The 26,277-nt window shown below is 33.2% G+C and overlaps 1 protein-coding gene across 1 annotated transcript; it reads right to left on the reverse strand.

Annotated features, from left to right (window-relative positions):
• Window positions 1-2,090: 2,090 nt before the first annotated feature.
• LOC131029985 (annexin Gh1) lies at window positions 2,091-6,136 on the reverse strand. The gene is made up of 6 exons (XM_057960668.2): window positions 5,997-6,136; window positions 4,473-4,618; window positions 4,087-4,305; window positions 3,784-3,999; window positions 2,553-2,642; window positions 2,091-2,429 (listed from the first exon to the last, which is right to left on the reverse strand). Exons 1-6 carry the CDS (start codon window positions 6,070-6,072, stop codon window positions 2,193-2,195), a joined length of 984 nt encoding a protein of 327 aa, XP_057816651.2. The 5' UTR covers window positions 6,073-6,136; the 3' UTR covers window positions 2,091-2,192.
• Between the last annotated feature and the right edge of the window lie 20,141 nt (window positions 6,137-26,277).

A 26,277-nucleotide genomic window follows, 5' to 3' on the forward strand; every position in this document is an offset into this window, starting at 1 on the left:
TTTTTGAAATTTCAGGAGCATAATCCTATGGTATTATAATTCTTAACCCCAAAAGATTGGTGGGAAATTCAATTCCTAGGTCTTCCTAAAGATGAAATTAAGTCAAAATTAAGATCTAGGGTTTCATACATAAGAGCTCTCTTTCTTCATTTGAAAGGACTAAGGATTAAGATCTAAGGAAAAAGCTATTGGAGTGAACACAAGGATCCTTGTATGCAGTGAAAGAGAAGCCTATGTGGAGTCTTCAACAAAATTCAACAATATTTCATCAAGCATTCAACATCAATTAGGAGCCTTGAAGACATTGAAGAATAATAGGAGTTCACCGACTGACGATAGGCTTGTACCCCTCCCTTAGGGGCTAGTTATGATTTCATGCTATTTTCTTGTCTTTGCATGAGCTTCATTACCTCAATTTAAATATTTACATTCATGCTTTAGATAACTTTGCATCATTGATTTAGAGCATTTACTTTGTCAGTTATAAGCAATTAGGGTTTACTCTTTAGGGTTTCTCTAGATTGTTTGCTTTCATTTAGGATTCTTGCATACACTCAAGGTTCTAGCACACACATTTGCAGTACATTATCAACTATTTATGGAGGTGGAAATCACCAACATAGGGGTTTGGCTGAGTTAAAACCCTATATAGCCACCCAAACCCTCTCTTTTTAGTTGCAGGTGCAGAAACAGGTACCTCAAAGGACTTTTAGCTTAGGAAAAGACACAGGCATTGCCCAGAAGTCTCAAAATTGCTCAAATTTGTCAGGGATAGGGGCATGGAACCCTGGTCCTTCTCAGGACATGGGCATATGCCTTGGTCCCTCTCAAAATCAATGAATATTGGCAGGTTGAAGGTTTAGGATCTCTAGTTTGCAGCCTTTTAGTTACAACCTCTTGTCTGCAGAAATAGGACAATGGTGTGGCACCTTGGTCCTTGTCATTTTGGCTCAGCTTTGAGTATTAGGTGCACATTCAGTTTCCTCCCCCTTCTCTTCTTTCAGTATATCAGTTTTAGATCTACAAGTTTGTTCAATTTCAGTTCATATATGCTTCATTGTTCATCTCCTAGTCTAGTTGATCAATCCTTCACATCTTATCTTCATATTCAGCAAGATGAATAGAAAACCTAAGAGATAATCCTTGGCTCTCTCTTTCTCACAAGAAGTAGCCAAAGTGATCTATCTTCCTAGGCTCTTTCATATTCCCAATGTGTTGGCTAAAGTGGGATTAGGTCCTAGTCACTTGGTCTCGCTTTTCCGCCTACACAATTATAAATTAATTAATTATGCCAAGAGGCATATTACACTCACAAAAGATGTAAAAACCTAAGAGGGTCTTCATTTCTCATGTAATTCGGTGTTACATATTGAGAGGCATACATGATGTATATATCAAAATTTATAAATAATCTATTATCACTAGATATGCTACTATTGAATACACTTTATAAAATAAAAAACCAAACAAAAGAATTTCAAATTTAAAAAAATTAAATTCATATTTTTCAACATTTTTTAATTAGAAATATTTAAACATATTGATACAAAAATGTATATAAATTAATGGCAAGAGACATTCTACATATAATATAATGGTGTGAGTGTGTTAAAAAAACTCTTACTTTTTAGCTTAAATTTGACAACCATTTACATATCAAAACATTAGTACTAATTATTTCAAAATAAACACCACACCACATAAAAATTATAAAAAAATGTATTAAGAAGAAAAAAAATAATTTCAATACAATTAAATTTAAATGTTTTTTTTTATGTAGTAATATAATTTAAAGTAAAATAAAATAATTCTAATTGATAAATCTTATTTAAGATATCAATACTAGTATATAATGCCCATACACATATACATATACATACAAATATCTATAAATTTTTATAATAACTTCAATGTTAAAATTAATTATAATTATAACAACTTTTCCCAATCTATGTGTATTATAAAAGAAAACATGCCTTATATTATAATTTTGGGGTGTTAATTTGTTTTATATATAATCCAACATAATTTTATTTTATCCTTGTCCAACATAATTAGTGTTAGAATGAGAAAGACAATTCAAAGGGAAGGAAGGAGAAAAGTATAATGCTTTATGTTATATATTGTTAATTAGTAGTATAGAGATGAACAGGGTAGTTTTATAGCATAGTGATATAAGGTAATGAGAGTAGTTAATTGCAAGAGCACAACATAGGTCGTTGAGAAATGGCTGCACGAGCAGTGAGAGCAAGGCAGAAATACTTGAAATGTCCAGACAACTCCTCATGAAACGCTTGCACTATATTTTTCTTATATTTCCTCTCAAATGCACCATCAATTTCCTTCAAGTCCACCTCTGCACGAGTCACCATTACACGAGCTATTGTACTATCGTCCTTAACAACCCCTTTCAGGGCTTTGTGAAGCACCTAATATTATTTCATATAAACAAAAATCATATCAGATAATAGAAGAAAGATTTAAAAAGAAGACAATGGCTTCAAAATGAGCAAAATCTATGTTTGTTGGAAGATGGTATCAAAATATTCTACCTTGGCAAAGTACTGAGCTGGGGCATACATGCTCTTGATAGTCACGCGAACTGCTTCCTCGAATTCTTTCTGTGTTTCCTTCTTTAGTGCCTGTCATATTCATCCTCTTAGATATAAGATATCATAGGCTTCATAATCCTAAAATGTTGTTTGTTATTATTTTTCAATTGGATTGGTTGGTGTTTTTTATCAATGCTTTAGATCATACTTTATGATCTATAGTTGGAGGAAAGAAATGATTATTCTTTAGATCTAGCTTTCTATTATTCTAATCATTTCTTTCCTCTAGTGAGATCTCACCATTGGAACACAGCGAGGTGATGGTGCCGATCAATCCTCTGGGAAATGATTAGTCTTTAGATCTAGCTCTCCATTATTCTAGCCATTTCGTCTCATCTAGGGTTCTATTATCCTAGTGATGGACAATGGAGTGTGATCTGAAGCGTTGATGCAAAAATTCTAACATGGTACGGGAAATCTTTAGATCTAGCTCTTTTTTGTCCTAATGATGGATCGTGAAATGCAATCCAAATCGTTGATGCATAAACGAATCCAAAAATAGTAATGAACAATATAATAGGAAAATAGGAACATGTTGGCATTTTTGCATCAACATTTCTGATCACTCCAAAATCTATAGTCGGATAATAGAACACTAGAGGAGAAGAAGTGGTTAATCTCTAGATCTAGTTCTCAATTACCCTAATGATTGATGCAATAACTTGAACACAATCGAATCTAATAAATAATAATGAACAGTAAAATAAGATAACAAGATTGTGTTGGCATTATTGCATCGATGTTCAGATCACACTCCAAAATCTATTGTTTGGATAATAGAACACTAGAGGAAAAGAAGTGGTTAATCTCTAGATATAGCTCACTATTATTCTGATGATGGATCATAGAATGTGGTCCAAAATGTTGATGCAAAAACTCCAACACAATCAAACCCAAAAGTAATAATGAACAGTATAATAAGATAATAAGATTGTGTTGACAGGATTGCATCGATATTTCAGATCACATTCTAAAATCTATTACAGAAAAAATAAAATACTAGTAAAGAAAAAATGGTTAATCTCAAGAGATCTGTTATATGATGATAGATTATTATAAGAATGTCATCCAAAATGTACATACTAAAAACATTATAATAAGATTTAATCCTAGGTCTTACAAACATTTATTTTGTATAACATCCATTAAAAGCATTGATTTTCTATCATACCTTCATAATTTCATGACCATATTCCTGCTTGTAGCACTTAAAGGTTGCTTGAAGTTGCATGACGCTGCGCTGGCTTATAATCTGAACGAAAGTATCTTCATTAGTTCCACAGCTTCCTTCTCCTACTTCATACAATCGCTGAGCATCGCACCTTGCCTGGTTCATGTCGATGACATTACTCTCGCACCGGTGTGCTTTCAGCATCGCCAGAAGCAGCTGAAATGGAATCCACTGATAACATTACTATACAAAACTTATTATCCCACTCTAAATTATTGTTATAGCAATCACTTATCAAATCACCTTCTGAAAGGGTCCACTGGTTTTGCATGCAACGTCATCTTGTAAGCAACGTTGGAATTGTTTGTGGTATGCTTCACGGATTTTTATGATTGCAGTGGAAGATCTTGTGCAGAAAACTTCAGTAAGAGCACGGTCATCTGTGCTCCATCCTTCTAGGGCTTTTCCAGCTATAATGGCGTCCCTTTCAGCTGCTTCTCTCATCCACAACCCAATTGCTTTCTGTATTCAAACTTACGGTCCACCCATTATTAGTTCAAGACTGTATAACAATTTTTCATCTTCTGTAAGCTTTAATGTAATTAGTAGTTTTCCCAACAGTAGACTAACAATTCATCAGCTTCTGTAAGCTTATATTATGAAGTTTGCGTTGGTAAGTAGAGACAGACCTCTAGTTTCCCATGAAGCTCCTTTTCAAGGCGAGTGCAGAGGTCTTCTTTGTACATTGCATAGTAGGTCTCTCTTATCGCCTTCCTCTGCTCAGCATTTCTGTTCCCCACTATTTCCACAATCTTTTCTTCATCAGTTCCAAGGCCTGTTCAGCCAAGCAAATACAAGATTAAAAGATTGGGCTTACATATATTGCACTTAAATGGTATTAATCTATTATCTTATTAATTGTAGAATAGAATTATTATGATTTAAGATTAATATTAAAATTTAGAGGTAATAAGTAGATTAAGGGTTAAAGTTCATATATGGAATTGTAGTTTAATTTCAATTTTATTTGGAGAGTGTTGTTTATATATATTATATAGTTTTAAAAGATATAATCAATTTTAATAAATTTGTTATTTGTTATTGTGATATTTCAACAAATTAAATTAGGGTTATCAACTCTTCAAATTCATGAAAGTATATTGGCACATGTAGATGTTGGATGCATAGTTATCTCCAGCATATTTCTTATAGCCAAACACTGGTAAAACTAACAAATGAACACACCCATACCCCTTTTGAGATTTAAAGCACCTCTCCTCCACCACCATCACCAATGAGAACATGTTGAGGAAACTATATATCCTCTTTCAATCTTTTCAAATGTACAATGATGACCCCAATGCATCTAATGTTTATTAAAATAGTTGGATGATTTTTTAATCTTTTACATAGCTTGCAATTCCAATTAATTTGAATTAATAGTAACAACATTATTTTTATTCTCTCCCAAATAGAATGCATAGTTCTAAAATCCTTTTCCTCTCAACAAATCTAAATAACTCCAAAATATATCCTTTTTCTTCCTTTTTAAGGCTAATTATAGTTATTTTTCTTTTGTTTGACTACTTTGGCTTTGAATAAGGGCTTTCAAGTTGCAAAAGAATGTTTTAATACCTTTTCATTCAACTACAACAGATAAAATTTTGTACCCAAGCTAAATCATACCATATTAAAATTAAGAGAAATAACACCAGTATTAAGAAGAAATATATACAAACAAAACTATTATCATATTCTATTGAAGAAGATGACATGTTTTATATAATTTTTGTTGATCTTTTCATGAACTAACTAGGACTCATACCAAGGAGCTTCCATCTCCATTTGTTATAAGAGAGATCTACTGTTGAGCTATTAGTTGTTTTGTGACTAATACATGTTTGGTTCAGGTGTGACTTATTTTCAACACCTCCCTTACCCCACTCTATAGATACTTGGAGCTCCTAACCTGACTCGACTTTGTTGCTATATTGAACCTTTTTCATAGACCTACTAAAACTCAGACGTGAGACCTTTCATTTACTACTGAAATACTCTACCACTGAACTATACATGCAATTACCTTCAACGAACATATGATACATATATAACAACCTACAAACTAGTATATATATATATATATATATATATATGATTACCTGCTTAAATGACCTAGAAACTAAAAAACTCTCTTTCAGTAGAATGAGCAATACCTTTACAGGCACGATAAATTTCCTCGCAGTCCATGGCTATAGGATTAGCAAAACATACAACAGCACAGTCAGCCATTTCTGTGTATTCCAAGCAACCCAACTCTTTACACTTCAAAGTATTGCCGAATGAGGTGTTTAATGGGATTTCTTATAGAGCACACAGAATCTTGCGAGGTGGGCATCATAATAGAATATGGAAAAGGTGCATTATAATGGAACAAAACGTATAACAATCTCAAAGAATATTAGACCAGATAAAGTTGCGGTAATTATGAGCTTTAAAAAAAAACCAACGACGATTAAAGAAGGAATGAGTACGAGCCTGCGCGTAAAGAGAGTGAGATTCTCAGAAAGCAGACGCAGAATGTGAATATGATGAATCAGAGAATATGATGGGCTTTTTTATCGATTTTTAACGAGGAAATGGAGCACAGAACGCCTCTAGATGTTTCTCAAATAAATCCGTGGCACTTCTATATTCATTACAGCCTTCTGGTCCACTTCTTGTCTTATTAAACCTTTCAGAAAAGTTCTAGTGGGAATTTTCTTTTTGGACTATGCATTTATTCGGACATACGCATACGCACCAATATTCTTAGCATTATTTTTGTGGCTATACATACCTTGACATATAAAAGGAGTTAAGGGCTATGTTATGAGAAACAAGATACGTGAAATGTTATAAATATATGGGATGGTTTAAATCAGGTACATTAAGTTTATAATTTTAGACTTAAAAATATTAAACATTTACAGTTGATTGACATTTTCTCGGCTTAATATGTTGCTTAAGGTGTATGGTCACATTAAGAATACATTTCTAGGCTTAGAAGTGTTAAACACTCAGAGTTGACTAGCATTCTTTTAACTTAACATGTTGGTTAGTGTGTGTGGTTTAAGGCTGACCCACGTACATATATATTTAATTTAAAATTAATATTAATTGTATAATCGTGTTATATATATAGAAAAATAATAGTTTTTTTTAAAATTAAAATATAAATAATTATTTTATAAAAAATAAAATATAAAAGAAAATTAAAATTAAAAAATTCAAGATTCAAACAAATGTTAAGCAAATATTAAATACTTTATAGAAATAAGTTCATAAATCCATGAAATACCCTAAGACAAGGACCTCAAATATTTAATTTGCATTCATCTCGATCATTTCGACAAATTTATCATTCATGTAGCTTTACTCTTCTTCTCCTCCTTTCATTGTCTGCTTAGTGGGTCTACTATGCATTTGTCCGTCCATGGCTGCATAATTTACTGCTAAAACATTAGAGTATTTTCATAGACTGACCAAAGAAGGGTTGCTGCTAGTCCCATTTGAAAAATCTACTTGTGTTTGTCTACTTAGCTTAGTTGAAAACCAACATGTCAACCAGTACTAAAAAAGTATTAAATATATATGCATGAAAAATTACTGGTTAACTCGTGCAAGTGATAAGTGAAAAGCCTAAAAGGATGCAATAGATAGTGCCAAGCCCAAAAAGTGGTATATATTTTTGCTACAAACTCCTTCACAGCTAACTACAACTGTCGAACGACTTAGAAACGATTGTTTCGCGATCAGAAACCCGTTTTAACCGTCAAAACACGAAATGGTCCTTTCCCCTCATGTTTCTGGTAACATAGGTTAAGGAAGATGGATCTTGGTACTAGAGTTGATTAAAAACATTTAGAATTATTTTAACCATTTCGATTTAGGGATTGGTAGTTTGTGAGGTTGTGTTAAGCTTTGTCTTGTGTCGTTTCCTTCTTGCTTCTCTTGATTGTTCTTTGGCGTCTTGTTGTACTTCATGATCTATCATTCTCTTTGTACAAGGTTATGAGTCCTTTCAAAACCTTGCTTACCTTAATAAAAAACGTAGATCATATGCCATGGGATGTTATGGGATGGTGCATAATGTAGATAATAGCTTATCATAAACCTTTGTTTATAGAATGTAAATGTTTCCTCACAAGTGTAGCATCCTAAATTGTACTCACGTATAATTTTATCTTCACTTAGGCCTCACTTTGGCATTCGTCCTCTAAGGCCTAACTAAAGCTCTGATTCTTCTCACACCAATTAGCAAACACAAATTTTCATTATCTTTTCTAACTCCCCTTGATTATGGAGCTCTAATTTCCAAGACCATGGTGTTGGGTGCAATGGTCCTCTAAAAAAGGGCCCATTTTGGGGCCTCATAACGATCACCCAATTTGGGTGGGGACCTAGATCCCATGTCAACTTGTGTTAGAAATTTATTTTAATTTTTTTGACCAACAAGTATAAAAGGAGGTCTACCCCTCTCATTTCAAAACCTAATTCAAAAAATCAAGGCCTCAATTACACTCTAGCGATTTCAAGTGAGCAAGCAATCAGTCTTCTATCAAGCATTGGAGTAGAAGTGAAGTCAAGATTCAAGCATTGGAGATGACATTCATGTTCTATGTTTTATGAAGACTATCTACATGAAACCCTAATTCCTTGTGAAGAGAAACAAAAATTCATTTAAAGTATATCATTAGTGCTTCAGACATTTTCTACCTTTCCCTTAAAAGGAAAGCATTCTACTGTAATTTTTCATTTACATTTCAATTTTATTTCATGGTTAATTCCAAAACCGAGGTTTGACCTAAGGCAAAACCCTATTCCCAACAATTGTCCCCTTTTTGTTGTGTGTAAGAACAAGTATAGAGAAGCGTTTATGAGAAATGACAAAATTCCTAGAGACGAACAGGTTCCCCTTTGGATGACAAAAAGTTAGGAGGACCAAGGTGACCACCACCACAGTCCCAACAATTTAGGCCAAATTTTGATGAGCAGATTCAAATCATATTATTTTTCTCAAATCCAAGTTTGTGGCTCCATACTGTAGCTAATTGTTTATGCATAATCTCTTCATAATTCACTATTTCACACTAATCTCTTACAATTCAAAAATAGAATTCAATTTTAGGGAAAGAAGAGCCCCATTTAGGAGGACTAGAACCAAATTAGAATCTTGGTCTATTAGGCTTAGATCTATCAAATTCCTATCTCTCCCTAATGTGATGGTAATTAAACAAAATTAGTGGTTTTATCACATGTGATGGTGAAACCCTAATTTTCACCCCATCACATTTTAGTGAACCTGACATCTCACACATTAATTTCTAATTTATGTTTTCAGATCTAATTGTTCATACATTTTCAAATTCAAATTTACACTTACAAGTTTTATTTCCAATTGAATTACATAAATTTAGCTATTAAATTCACACAAACCCTAATTTATAATTCTAAAATTGAACTTTTGGGTTTCCTAATTTGGATTCATTATTCCAGATCTGATTATTTATGCATTTTAAAATTCAAATTTCCATTCAAAAATCTCATTTTTAATTGAATTACAAAAGTTTAGAGGTTGATTTCACAAAAACTCTAATTTTAAACTGAACAAGGGATACATCAAGATAAATGGGAGTGCTAAACAATCTTCTACAAAGTTTAAACCAAAGAAGGGATACATAAAGATTCAATAATCAAGTGACAACCATGACATCAAGTGTGGCCCCTTTATCCAAATACTTTAAAAAATAATTTACTCCTCTTTCTGAGTCTTTGCATAACATAAGGACAAAATTGATAAATGAAAATGTGTTGAAACTTCCTCCCATCAAGAAAAATTGATACCTCCAAAAATTTGCCACCTTTTCATGATTCCAAAATATTTTTCCAATATCATCGTCAACCCAGTTATGATACTGAAAAGTGTTATACCTTAAGGAATAGGATTTAAGACTTTATTGATAACAATATCATATTTGTAGCCGATGTGAATGACAAAGAAAATAAATTTGTATCTCCTCCTAAGAAAAACCTCCAAATTATTACTAATCCTTTTCCTTCTCATTCTACTAATGTGGTTGATTATGAACCTCTTGTATACTCTCCCGATGACCTTGGTGTTGAGTCCTATAATATTGTGAACCTTGTTGACAAACCAATACCTCCTCAAGACTTATCCATCACCTTTGATCCTAGTGAGACTATTGATGCATTGACCCATTATATATATCACTAAAAATATCAAAGATAAGCTCTCACATAGGGCACTCATTGATCCAGTGTGTATGGTGAATGTGGTCACTGAAGAATATCTCCATAGTTTACAATTGCATCAAGTAACATATGATAAATTTGATGTAATGGTCAAGGTGTATGATGGTTTCTCTTTCCCTACAATTGGTTCTACTACACTTCTCATTGAGCTTGGTACCTTAGATGTGACTTTTGCTATCATTCCTACATCGGATCAATTTCATGTGAAGTTGTGACATCCTTAACTCTCTTCCATGAAAGTGACCCCTTATACTATTCATAAATGTCTAAAATTCTCTCATAATGGCATTGTCGTAACTATCAATCATAGCATGTACCAAACCATGATGAGGCGTGGAGATGTCATCCTTGATTACTTTTGGCCTAAACAATTTGAGCCTCTTGAGCCTTGAAGTGATGCTCTTTTTCTATCTTATCAAGGGTGAAAAAATGAGATGATCTTATCTTTGAGGAAGACTAGAGATTCTATACCTATTCCTCCTCCTCTTGATGGACTTGGTATCCTTCCTACACCTCCTTTCCTCCAGTATATGCCACAATCCCACCTCCTACATCTTACAAAGGAAAGAACTCGACATCTCCTATTTTACAACCTAGTAGACCTTCTCCCATTCCTCCTCCTTTAAAGGAAGACACAGAGCCTATATCCATTGATCCTAAACCTTCACAACCCTTGGCTATACCTAAAAGAAATTGTTGTGCAAGAGAATGATGATGGAGACAACGTGCTAAGGCTTGTGAAATTGCTTCTCAAACCATTTCCTCCCTGAAGACACCAAATATTTACTTGGTCCCATTTGTCTAGCATTCTCTTAACCCTAGGGAGGAAGTTCTACCTAAATCACCAAGATTAAAAATTCTTAAGAAAAATGATGGTTCATGCTCTATTCCTATTAGAGATCCTATTTTTATTAATCTTGATGAAGAAATGGATGATGATGTTGTTCATGCTAACAATGTTGATTCTAATGATTTTGATAATATGTATGAGCTTGTTGATATTGAAAATGATTTATTTAAAAAATTCTCAAAAGCATTAATCCTAGCTCCCAGTGACAGACAAAGTAACTCATTAGTAGAGGGTATGCATAGGATCATGGTGGACCAAAACAAGCCCTTAAGTGACAATGAAATTATAGAAAAATAGAGTTAAGCAAATTGACATAAAAATTAAATAAGTTGTGAACATTATTTTAAAAATATGTAAGAATAGATTCTATAGAAAATTGAATGTAGTTTCTAAGCTACTAGTTGTTTTTTGAAAAAAATAAATCTATTTGATGGAAATTTGAAATTTCAATGCAGTAGTACTAATATTTCAAGAAAAAGATAATAAGTAGGTGTATGTCTGACCACCCTAACCACAATCAAATCATAATAATTTTTTATAAGATTTTTAATATATGTAGTAGACTCATGGGGTAAGTGCAAGAAGTTGTGTCCACTTAATGAGGAAGTTTTGGACTTATTTAAAAAGTGGAAATCGGGCGGAAAGAATAGGAGATGAATTGGGATCCCATTTACTCTTGGCATCCCAAGCCTAAAACCAAACGGGATCTCATGAGCCCCGGAATCCCGAGCCTAGAACACCAAATAGGATCCCGTGTTGAAAACGATATGGGATCCCATGTTGAAATGAAACGGGATCTCATTTCATTTCAACACGGGATCCTGTTTCGAATATATAAAAAAAAAATTAAACGAAATGGGGTTGATTTTTGCCATACAGGATCCCGATTGAAGGAGTGGAGCCCTCCTAGAAATTGCCAGCAACCCGCCTTCAAGTCTTCCAGGTATGCTTAACACCCATTTTTATTCAATAATTCATATTTAGATTATTTTTTTAGTTAAAAAATTAGATTTTTAGTTTAAAAATTATTTTTTTTGTTAATGATTTTTAGTTTTAAATTTATTTTTTTGTTAGAAAAAAATGTTTTTTAGCTTACTAATTATTTTTTTCATTAGAAAAGTATGTTTTTAGTTTAAAAATTAGTTAAATTTAGTTTGAATTTTTTGTATGAATTGATTAGATTAGGATTTTTTTTAAACGAATAAATTTAATAAAAATGTTGAAAACCTTGAAACGAAACCAAAACCAAAAAAGAAATCAAAACCAAAACATTTAATTTACAAGATCAAAACAAAAATGAAAATGAAAACCAAAACCGAAAAATTACAACAAAAATGAAACTATTTAAAACATCTAAATTGTATACAACATACCCCTGATGACCACATAGGATCACATCACGTCCAACCCCTTATGACCACATATGACCCCAGAGGATCAGCCACAGTGTCCAAAGGGGTCATGTATGTGGTCCTAAGGGGTCATGCATGCACATTCTAATGTACATGTGTGACCCCTTAGGACCACATACATGACCCCTTAGGACACTGTGCATGATCCCATGGGGTCATATATGTACATGGTCCTAAGGGGTTGAACACATGTGTGATGGGCCTTTATGACCACATTATGTTCTAAGGAGTCATATATGTGATCCTAAGGTATCACACATGTGTTAGAACACATGCATGACCCCTTAGGACCACATATGAGCCATCTTAACATCCTAACTTAGTTGGGGTATACAATTATACCCCAACTACTAGGATGTTAATTTAGCCCGCTCATATGTGGTCCTAATGGGTCACACATGTGTTCTAACACATGCGTGCTCAATCCCTTAGGATCACATATATGATTGTCCCTTAGAACACAATGTGGTCCTAGAATGGCATGTCACACATGCACACGTGAACTAACTCATGCTTTCAACCCCTTCTATGACCATGTATATGTGTAATATGACCTCATAGGATCACACTGTTCACCCTAAGGGGTCATATGTGGTCCTAAGGGGTCACACATGTACATTGTAGAACACATGCGTGTATCCCCTTGAGCCACCTCCTATTTTCAAATTCATTCCCCTTTTAAGCCATATTTGTCCTATAATTTAGTTTGAGCCATGTCTATATTATACCATGAGTTATAATGTGTGCATGTGTGTGACGAGCCTTTAATAGGACCACATTGTGTTCTAATGGGTCATAATTTGGTCCTAAGGGGTCACACGTGTTAGAACACATGTGTGACCCCTTAGGACCACATATGACCCCTTTTACCATCCTAGTAGCTGGGGTATATTGTATACACTAAGTATAGGATGTTAAAAGGGCTCATATGTGGTCCTAAGGGGTCACGCATGTGTTAGAACACATGCGTGACCCCTTACAACACAATGTGGTCCTAAAGGCCCGTCACACACATGCCACCTTTTTAACATTTATGTACACAACATGTACCCCTTATGACCCAACTTGACCATATAAGATCTCATATATTGTGTACATGTGTCCATCCCCTTAAGTCAAGTGTCTTAAATGATTATTTACAAAATTTGTAGATGTTAAATTTAAAATTCCTATTCTAAGTACATGAAATTAACTAATTAACTAATTATGCCTATACCCCTCTTAAAACATACTATTACGATCATACCCGTTTTAATGTATACTAGGACCTATTAACTATATATATTATTAAATGTCATATATTAAATACCATAATAGGTCCTATTAACTATATATGAAATTAAGTAATTACGATCAAATTAAATAGAATTACTTGACCAAGTCTTAAGGGGACCCCTTTAAGACACATATAAAATTAGGACATGCACGTGTCTTAAGGGGATCCCAGTCGTAATTATTTATTTAAAATGATCCCCTTAAGCCACATGTGTGTCCTATATTTAAAGTAGTTCTTCTTTCCTTTACTTTCCACATACATCCTATAATCTAGGCAGATGGTATTACGCCACATACATCCTAATTAGGCCAATCCCTTTAAGTCATGTGTCTTAAAATGATTAATTACAAAATTTGTAGATGCTAAATTTGAAATTCCTATTCAAAGTACATGAAATTAACTAATTACAACCATAATGGCCTGTTAAATAGCATGTAATAGGTCCTATTAACTATATATTCAATTTATTAAACTTAATTATGATCAAATTAAATTAAATTTCGACCATGTCCCCTTAAGACACATGTAATTAGGAAATGCATGTACATCCTATAATTTAGGCTTGTCCCCTTAAGCCACATACATCCTATAATTTAGGCCTATCCCCTTAAGCCACATACATTTTATAATTTGTAGATGCTAAATTTGAAATTCCTATTCTAAGTACATTAAATTAATTATTTACAACCATATGGGCCTCTTAACATACTATTACTACAATTCCCCTTTTAACATACTAGGATCTATTAACTATATATATTATTAAATGTCATATATTAAATAGCATTTAATAGGTCCTATTAACTATATATTCAATTTATTAAACTTAATTATGATCAAATTATATTTAATTTTGACCATGTCCCCTTAAGACACATGTAATTAGGAAATGCATGTACATCCTATAATTTAGGCCTATCCCCTTAAGCCACATACATCCTATAATTTAGGCTTGTCCCCTTAAGCCACATACATCCTATAATTTGTAGATGCTAAATTTGAAATTCCTATTCTAAGTACATTAAATTAACTATTTACAACCATATGAGCCTCTTAACATACTATTACGACAATTCCCCTTTTAACATACTAGGACCTATTAACTATATATATTATTAAATGCCATATATTAAATAGCATGTAATAGGTCCTATTAACTACATATTCAATTTATTAAACTTAATTATGATCAAATTTAATTTAATTTTGACCATGTCCCCTTAAGACACATGTAATCAGGAAATGCACGTACATCCTATAATTTAGGCATGTCCCCTTAAGCCACATACATCCTATAATTTAGGCCTATCCCCTTAAGCCACATACATCCTATAATTTGTAGATGCTAAATTTAAAATTCCTATTCTAAGTACATTAAATTAACTATTTACAACCATACGGGCCTCTTAACGTACTATTATGACAATTCCCCTTTTAACATACTAGGAACTATTAACTATATATATTATTAAATGCCATATATTAAATAGCATGTAATAGGTCCTATTAACTATATATTCAATTTATTAAGTAATTATGATCAAATTAAATTTAATTTCGACCATGTCCCCTTAAGACACATGTAATTAGGAAATGCGCGTACATGAAATTACGAGTGTGTACATGAAATTACGAGGTCATGTACACCCTTTTAACATGTATATTATTACGACCATACCCCTTAAGCCACATGTGTCTCCTATTTAAAGTTTCTTCCCCTTAAGCCACATACATCCTAATTAGGCCTATCCCCTTAAGCCACTTGTCCTAGTTAGGCCAATCCCTTTAAGTTGTGTGTCTTAAATGATTAATTACAAAATTTGTAGATGCTAAATTTAATTACGACCTATTTAGGCCTATCCCCTTAAGCCAAAATTATCTTATTTCTAGTTTGATCCCCTTAAGCCACATGTCCTAACTTTAGGCCAATCCCCTTAAGTCATGTGTGTCACTTGATGATTAATTACAAACAATTTCATAGATGTTAAATTTTAAATTCTTATACATGATCATATTATATGTAAAAACATGCATGTTCTTGATTTCATATGTACACATTAATTTTTTTATCATTTATCTATCTGTAGAGCTTGTATATGTATATATGTTTACAATGTATATATATATGTAGATTGTACATGTTTTAAAATTATTTGTAATTTAAATTCATGTTTTAGTTTCAAAAGTTAGATTTTAAATTTTTATTTGATTTTTAATTAAATGTATGTGTACACACACACACACAAATATATATATATATATATATATATATATATATATATATATGCAGAGCTTATATTACATACACATCATCACATGGACGTGTTTGATTTAGAAGATTTGCTTAATGCAACAGGGCCTCAACCCCCCCTACATGACCCTGCCCATTGTGCACCACCTCCACCTCCACCCCCACCCCCACCCCCTCCTCCACCTCCACCCCCACCCGATCATCATCCTCCACCTCCTGATTCTGCTAAGGCTTGATTTTGAGCCATTATTGATGAGAATGTTGTTTTCATACAGGGAAAAGTTAATGAGATCCTTAGAGCACCATATATATCCCCACACATGCACCATTTTGCATCAAACATTATTGATGTAGTTAGGTCTATAGATGCAAAGCTCGATTCACATCGAGCATGGAGAGAGGAGAGACGTTGGTTTTATTTTGATGGCCTCTCCTATAAGGATATTTTGAACCTAAGAATAGAAAAATCTCACCTTGTTCCATATTTTTCAAACCCCATCACAGGTGAACCCATTCCACCAAACAAATCTCGCATATCCATGGGGTGGTGTACACATCAGAGCATGGCTGATAATTTTTGGGATCAATGGCAGATGGTATTTGACACCCCACCACATGCCAACTTAGAGTGCCCTTTATACTTCTTGAGAAAATTATATGTAGAGTTTATTTTGGGTTTAAAGTCCAATTATTTTGATATTAGAGCATTCCAGGGTGTTGGTGGTGGCATGCCACAGGATAGGTTGGGGGTACGTATTGACCCCGATAGACCTGCCCATCGCTAGACCATTGTGGCTCCTATGCTTGTTATACCTATGACTGTTCATCAATGTTCTATTATCTCCACATTGGACTCATTGACCACACTCACTAGTAGCCTTAGTTAGCAGACAACTGATTTATTGGACCATGGTGACATTGACACTGGTGAGGATGTTGTTGACATGAGTACAACCATTCCATGTACATCAACACCTCATTTTTGTACGAGTTGCCATCGACTATGCTATGGGCCTTGTGATGGTCCAGACCTTGCTTCGAGTTCACATCATGGTCCATCCTCTTCAGCTGCACAGGGAGCATCCACTGATCATGATAATACTGGTTCATATGTCTATTTTCTTTGTGCCAATGATCATCCCATAGATCATGATTTATGTGGTAAATAGGTATGGGGAGATCCAGTACATACATACAGTTTGCACTATATATATATATATATATATATATATATTTAAATTTACATAATTTATATAGATCTCTCTATCTATTTGTCTTCACTATTTACACATGTACATGTCTCCAGCCCATGTTTGGGGCCACTATGACACTAACTTCCACGTCGGATTATCCACCTGCCACTATGGTAAGTGCAACTCCTCTGGCATCAGTTGTTGTGGATGAGAAGAGAGATTCAGTACGTTGACTCTCTATCTTAATTTATATATATAGAGATTTAATTAATTTTGTCCATCAAACTTACATGATATTTTAAATAAATAAATAAACAACATACAGTTGATTTAATATCTAGATTTAATTAATTTTGTTGTACAGCTCGACACGACCATCAAGATGAGTTTACATTCAGATGGGCCATATGATCATCCTGATCCTCTTGTTAGTTTTCTAATGTTGATTTAAATTTAAAAAAAATTCATACAAGTTTCAGAGTTTTTATTTAAAAATTAAATTAATTTGTATATTATATAATATATGTACATGCGTGCATATAATTGACATGTGCAACTCTTTTTTAAATACCTTGCAAGATCTTGTTGATAGTGGAGTTTTTGTTGATGTCGCCCCGAATACAATCCATAGAGGAGATGATCTGAGTCAGGTACATGTGTATGAACATTAAATTATATCTAGTTCAAAATGAACATTTTAAATATAAATTTAATTTAAATTTCTATTTTAAATCATTGATCTTGATCTATATATATGTGTACATGTACTATATAGCATGAGATACCAGTGCCATCGAATGCCCCTATAGCACCTAGAGATGCATAGCCCTCAATGGAGTCTAGAGGAGATGAGCCTACTCATGTACACACACACACACACATATATATATATATATATATATATATATATATATATATATATATATATATATATATATATATATATATATATATATATATATATATGAACATGAACTACGTAGAACTCTCACAAACTTAAACATTTTTGTCTTGCAGAGTGGATCTTCTCCTCTTCGTCCATGTGGCTTGAAGAGGAATCTAGAATGATTTAGGGCTTACAGTCGTCTTCATTTTAGGGGCTAGATTTGTTACATGTTTCATGAAGTTTATTAACATTTGATCATTTCATCCCATGGGACTTGTTTATTTTGTGCACTTTGATTATATATTTCATTTTGAGCATGGACTTGATGTACATGTGTACACATGGACTTGTTTATTTTCGTGTATACTTTGATTATATTTCATGTTGACCACATGTGGACTTGTTGAACATCACACATCTAGACTTGATATACATATATGCACGTGTACATGTGATATATATATATATATACATACATGTATATATACATACATACATACATATATATATATACATACATACATACATGCATATATATATACATACATACATACATACATATATATATATATATATACATACATACATACATACATATATATATATATATACATATATATATACATACATACGTACATATATATATATATATACATACATACATACATACATATATATATATATACATACATACATATATACATATATATATATATATACATACATACATACATACATACATATATATATATACATACATACATACATGCATATATATATATACATACATGTATATATATACATATACATACATATACATATATATATATATATATATACATATATATATATATACATATATATATATATGTATATATATATATATATATATACATATATATATATGTGTGTATATATATATATATATACATATATATATATATATATACATGTATGTATATGTATATATATACATGTATGTATATGTATATATATACATGTATGTATATATATATATATGTATGTATGTATGTATGTATGTATATATATATGTATGTATGTATGTATGTATATATATATATGTATGTATCTATATATGTATGTATGTATGCATATATGTGTGTGTGTGTGTGTGTGTGTGTATCTGTTTTATGTTCAAGTGTTCACTTCTAGTACACATACATACATGTGTTTCATGGATATTATATTTATACATATATTTATTTATTTATAATCATCTGGAGCTATGTAAATTTCATTTATTTTTAATCTAAATCTATATACATGTGTATGTGTACGTACATGATACAAAAAACAAATAAATACATTAAAAATAAATGAAGCAAGTGCAATTGAACACATATACACATGAGCAATTGATATTTATAAAAATAGCACACTTGTACACATGTACATATATATACATTAAAAATAAAACACTTGCAATTTTGATATTTTTCAAAATAACATGTGTACACACACATTGTATACATTAAAAATTTAATTCAAAGCAATTGATAATTTCTAAAATAACCATGTACATGCACACATATATACATACTAAAAGCTTATATAAAAAAGTTTAATCCAGGTGCATCCCTTGAATATATAATAATTTAGCTTCATCCACATCTCAAATTTAAAAGTTTCAAGATCCACACGTCTTAAATCTATATATTGAAGTCTAACTCAATATTCTGAAATCTAAAGTATTATATAAGTTTGATACAATCTAAGACATTAAAAGCAGTTTCAAAAGCGATCTAGATAAATTAGATCTCCATAGTTTCAAAAGTGATCTAGAGATTTTAAATTAGATCTCCACAATTAAAAGCCTGGTTACAAGATGTACCTACATGCACACACACAAAAAATTAATCAGAACTTAATTAGAAATAAATTATTAAATGCATGTACATTAACTAAATCAAATTTAATGAAGAATATTGAATTGAGTGTGAGAATTGATCGATGCTCTGCAACTTGGCCTAGACCTAGGGTTTGGACCTCGGATGCAGAGCAGCAGATGCTGACGTAGGGGTGCATGCAGGCCTCCCACATAGGTAAGATCAGTTATTGTATTGTGTGCAGGGCTTCCTCTTCGCCGTCAGTTCTCTTTGCCTTCCCTTGTGTGGGCGATTAATGCAATTTAATGGAGAACTCCTCCGGAGGTGATGCAAAACTTAACAATAATGCCTCACTTAAACCTAAATCATTCAAGGATGCGGTTAATTCATCTTCTTCCTCTATTAGCAAAGGCACGAGGTTTGTCTCAAACTCTAATGGCAGCCCTTGTGGAGAAGGTAAGGACCCTCACTCAGCCTGGGAATCTATCTCCATCTTTCCTAATGAACTAATGTGTAATGAAATCAATTTGAAAAAGGATAGGCTTAGGGATATTGCTATTTTCTTTGCTACTGTGGATGTGGATAATGCCCTACTCGTAAATTCATTGATGATTGGATTAGGAATGTTTGGAATACTAAATTACGTTATTTAGTATTGTTCTGTAGACTCATTCAAAAATGATTGTTTGTTATTGTTTTTAAAGATCATAAAATGCAGAAAGAAGTTCTTAATAAACAATACTGGTCTATTGGAAAATGCACATTTCATGCCCTAGAATGGACACCTAAAGCGGTTAATGAAGAAATTCTTGCACTCGCATGCCCCAGATGGGTTCTAATCCGAGAAGTGCCTTCGCTCTTGTGGAAATTCATACCCCAAATCCTGGAACTGATAGGAAAAGCTATTTGGGTTGATAACTCATCCTCACTCATTCCTCATTTAGATGCTAGGGTTTTGATATCTCTTAATCCTAGGTGTGATTTCCCCAAATTGGTTAATATTAATCTTGAGAAAGAAGTCGTGGTTTTCCCTATTGAAATCCTTGGTGGGGTGAATGTGCTCTTTTTATGCAGGAAAGAAGGGCATATCCGTAGGAATTGCCCAATTATTAATAAAACTAGAAGGGCTCGGATAGACCTCACAATCATTCCAACAACCCGTTACCTATTAATGAAATGATCCCGAATATGGATAAGCTCAAAGGTATTAGTAAAAAAATCAATAACCTATTAAAAGGGGAAAATTCTAAACCTCTGGAAGATGGAAAAGTGTTCAATTCTAGTAGCTCTGGTGTTCCCCTCACCCCCCATTCTGCAATCTCAAATGCTTTAAAGAAGATAAATGAGAATCCACAGGAGGAATTTTAGATTGTAGGGAAAAACTCTAAGAAAAGAAGGAGGAAAAATGCACAACAACTAGCATTGGAAAAAATTAGGGCAAATGGTCCTAGTGTGTTAACTAATAAGACTAATCTGGACAACAACCTATCATCTCCTATGGAAGATGATGGTCTTGAGGTCCCCCCGGAAATGAAATTTTCAAGCCTAAACTCTAGTGGTGATTTCCCTAGTGTTCATAACCCTAAGGATAGAGTTGGTGTGAGTAGTGAGCTGAGTTTGGGAGGGGGTAAGGTCGGGGTGATGAATTTAACTTCTCACAGGAGTTTAGTAGACATGGATGTCTCATTCGAGGAGATTCCATCAAAGGATCCTCCCTTCACCTCCAAGGTTGTGCTCCTCTCTCAATCTGAGCCCACTCCTGATTTGATGTCTATCATGTTGGCATTATAACAGACAATAAAAGATTGTTGGCATTATAACAGACAATAAGAGATTGTTGGCATTTCAATTAGGATATTGAGAAGGTTGTTGATAATTATGGATATAACTGATTAAGGATGTTTACTATCTTCACCATTAATGTCAAGAAATTGATTTTCTGATTTAATATGATGTTGCCATATCTTAAGAAGTATGTTTTGAAGAGAATTAAGATGTCCGTAAAAGACACAGAAAGAATGTGATGAATAAGGGGAGGAATAAGTTATTCAATGGGCAACTATTACCGAGTTAGACAATGATGAGATCATGTTGTTTAGATTGTTTTGATATCCTACATATGCTATTGTTTGTAAGGTTAATACTATACTATGTTACCGAGCAAGGAGCCTAGTCAGTAAACCCTAAGGTTATCGCTATTGGTTAATGAAGGCGGAATGTCTACTGAGTGAAGTTTAGTATTTACCAAGTTGCAACTGAGTAATAACAGAATACATTGGATGTATACATGCATTATTTAATGATGGAAGCTGATGAGCTGGTTATGATTAAATGATTGATAAAATGTGTATAAAGTTTGTTAAGAATCTATGGCAATGGAAGATCGACAAGAAGATCTACAGCTCAGATTCAACCGCAATACCCTAGCACAAGTTCCAAGAAATGTATGCAAGTTCCAAGGCAAGGTAAAACATTTTTTGATCGAAGGATACATTGAACCTAGTCAAGTTTGAAGATCTGATGGCTAAGATTGATCATGGGAAATGTGATCAAGGAGATTAAGCGGTTAGCAAATTGTTTATAAATAAGGTACTGTTGATAAACAATGTATGCGGGCAAATGTAAGCATAGGGATGCTACATAGTGATTACCGAGCATAGAAGCTTGAAGACCTGTTTGAATAACAGAGTAAGGAGCCCAGCAGAGGGACAAGATAAGTCTTATGACTAGATTGTATTGAACAAATAAGAATCTACTTTAGCATTTTAGATGCAAAGTTGCAAACATACTCATTACTGTTATTTATTTGTAAGTGACAGAAAATCTCTTAACTGAGTAGACTTAACAGTCTTATTTGTAAATCCTCTAGCAAGGTGAAATTTTGATTGAGTGTTTGAAACCCTTTAATAAGGTCACTTCTAACAAGGTGGAGATCCTAACAGATTTGAGGGAAATCCCTTAACCGGGTCACATCTAGCAATGTGTTTGCAATCTTTAACAGGATTTGCTTTTAACCAAGCATACTCTAGAAGAGTATATTTCTTAGTGGGTCTGAAATCCCACAATGGTTTTTCCCTATTTGGGTTTCCACGTTAAATATGGTGTTGAATGTGTTGTGATGTTATCTATTTATGAGTTTGCATGTTTTACAGTTTTGGTTACATATATCTGTTAAAGCCACCGAGGTTGAATCTGTTGATTTCATGGAAGTTTAAGTTTGTATGATTAAATCCCCCTCTCTCATCTTGTTAGCTTGGCATTTGTACTTAACAATTAGTATTAGAACTATCAATTGGTATCAGAGCTTTGGACTCCGGAAGAAAATTTTAAAGGTACTTGAAGCAAAGATGTATAAGAGGGATGCACTGAAGTTGAACAAGTCAAGTTTCTCTACATGGTAGAAAAGGATGAAGCTGCACCTATTAGGAATTGGAGAATATGTTGTATATTATCTGGAGAATGATTTCATTACACCTAGCACCTATCCATTGACAATGGAAGAGATAAAGGCAAAGCAAGAACATATTCAAGCAATGATTGAAATAACATCTACATTGACCGACTTAGAGTTTAATGATCTAGAAGGTTGCAATGATGCAAAAGCAATGTGGGACAAGCTCATATCTATGTATGGTGGTGATGAACATGTTCAAAGAGAAAAAGTGGATAGTCTAAGAGGACAACTTGAATCTATGAGAATGAATGAAGATGAGAACATAACTCAGTACAGTACAAGACTAAAAGAAATTATCAATCAAATCAAAGGAGTAAGTGGAACTATTGAAGAAAAGGATATAACAAGTAAGTTGTTAAGAACCCTTCTACTAGCTTATGCAATCCAAGTCTCTGCAATCAATGAATTGAGGTCTGTACCCAATATGCCAGTTTCTTTGGATACTACTATTGGTAAGCTACATGCATTTGAGTTAAGTAACTTTGATAATAGTGGGTCTTCGGTAAATAAAATTGAGTCTGCATTTAGTTGTTTTCATCTTGATGAATTTGATGATTGCAATGATAGAAAGTATAAGTGCTCTAAAGGGAATCATAGTGGAGAAAGTGAAAGATTTTGCAAAAACATGGAGGAGGTACACAAACTTTATGAAGAAATCAGAAAGCAAGAAGAGTTTGAAGCACTATTAGCCAGAAGGCTACCGAAAGGAAAAGGTAAGTACAAAGGAAAGTTGCCTTTGAAATGTTTTAACTATGATAGAATAGGACATATGGCTTCTAATTGTCCTGACAAAGAATCCACTGAAAAGAGAGATTACCGAGATGACAGATAGAAAGATAATCATTACAGAGGACACCGAGACTTCAGAAGAAGAGATAAAAAGACATGTCTAATTGCTGATGAGGAATCTAATGATGATAAATTAGATGAAACTAATACAGAGGAAGTTGTTTATGTGTCTATAAAAGATGGATTAGATGAAGAAAGGTACGAAGAAAAAGCTTTAATATCTCACATAAATACTAATGATTCTTGGATCATAGATAGTGGATGCTCACATCACATGATAGGTGATAAACGCAAGTTTGTTATGTTAGAAGATTATGATGGAGGTTATGTAAGATTTGGTAATGATGCACCATGTCTAGTGAGAGGTAAAGGATCTATAACACTTCTTGACAATGCTAAATGTAATGATGTTTATTGGGTTGAAGGTTTGAAATACAATTTGTTGAGTGTAGCACAGCTAAACAATACAAGATACCGAATAGAGTTTCAGAAAGGAATTGTCAAAGTTCATGACAAGCATGGAAAGTTAGCAGCTACCGGGACACAAACAAAAGGTAACACATTTCACCTTGACTCAACTCAGAATAAGTGTCTATATGCAAATATAGATGATACCTGGTTATGGCATAAAAGGTTTTGTCATGTAAATTTTGATAATTTGATCAAAATAAGTAAGAAGCACCGCGTAAGAGGTCTACCAAGTTTTGAGAAACCTGAGAATGCTATATGTCGAGGATGCCAGATGGGTAAGATGACAAGATCAAGCTTTACAAGTAAGTCCTACACTTCTAAGGGAATTTTAGATCTTGTGCATACCGATCTTTGTGGTCCTATGAAAGTTCAGAGTTATTATGGTGATAAGTATTTCATATTATTTGTGGATGATTGCTCAAGAATGATGTCAGTAATGTTTTTAAAAGAAAAATCAGAAGCTTTTCAAATGTTCAAATGGTACAAGGAAAGAGTTGAAAATAAAACAGGAAGACAACTAAAATGTCTTAGATCTAATAGAGGAGGTGAGTTCACTTCTGATGAATTTAATTTATACTGCAATGATCATGGTATAAAGAGGCAAGTATCTGCACCAAGAACACCCCAGCAAAATGGGATAGCGGAGAGAAGAGACAAATCAATTGTGGATTGTGCAAGAACCTTGATGATAGAAAAGAAGGCACCTCAAACATTTTGGAGAGAAGCAATCAGCACTGCAGTTTACACCCTGAACCAAGTACAACTGAAGAAAGGAACCTTGAAGACACCATATGAAATCTAGTATGACAAGAAACCTAATGTAAGTTATTATAAAATCTTTGGAAGTAGATGTTATGTTCACAAAGATGACAGAAATGGTAAGTTTGATCAGAAAAGTGAAGAAGGAACATTTCTTGGTTATTCTTCTAGAAGCAAAGCATTTAAATGTCTGATCAAATCGTCTAACAAAATAGTAGAAAGTGCAAATGTGAAAATTGATGAATTTGCAGAAAGAAATGATGAAGGAAACTCCAAAGAACCAGAAGATTATGAAGGATTTATATATGTTCAATCGAGAAATCTTACCAAGAAAACTGCTGAAGGAAATGAAGAGAATATCCAGTTACCGAGTGATGAAGAAGATCATATAGAACCTACCGAGCTTATATTAGCCAAGTATGTCAGAAGACATCATGCATCAAGTCAAATTATAGGAGATAAGGATGATCCAATGATGACAAGGAACAAACTGAGACAGAACACATGTTTGATATCTAAATTTGAACCAAGGATAGTGAAAGAGGCATTTAATAGTGAAGATTGGATAAATTCTATGACAGAAGAGATTGATCAAATCAAGAAGAATGACACATGGACATTGGTCCCAAGACCGAAGGACAAAAATGTAATTGGTACAAAGTGGATTTTCAGAAACAAGTTGAATGAAAAAGGTGAGGTCATTCGAAATAAAGCAAGACTAGTTTGCAAAGGTTATGCTCAAGAAGAGGGAATTGATTATGGTGAAACTTTTTCACCTATGGCAAGACTTGAAGGTGTAAGAACATTGTTGGCATATGTTGCTTACAAGAATTTCAAAGTATATCAAATGGATGTCAAATCGACATTTCTGAATGGCATATTAGAAGAAGTTTTTATTGAACAACCTGAAGGATTTGTTGAAGGAGAGAATAAAGATCAGGTATGTAAGCTGAACAAAGCTTTGTATGGTCTGAAACAAGCACCTAGAGCATGG

The sequence above is a fragment of the Cryptomeria japonica genome, chromosome 10 (assembly GCF_030272615.1).
Source record: "Cryptomeria japonica chromosome 10, Sugi_1.0, whole genome shotgun sequence".
NCBI classification, from domain to species: domain Eukaryota; kingdom Viridiplantae; phylum Streptophyta; class Pinopsida; order Cupressales; family Cupressaceae; genus Cryptomeria; species Cryptomeria japonica.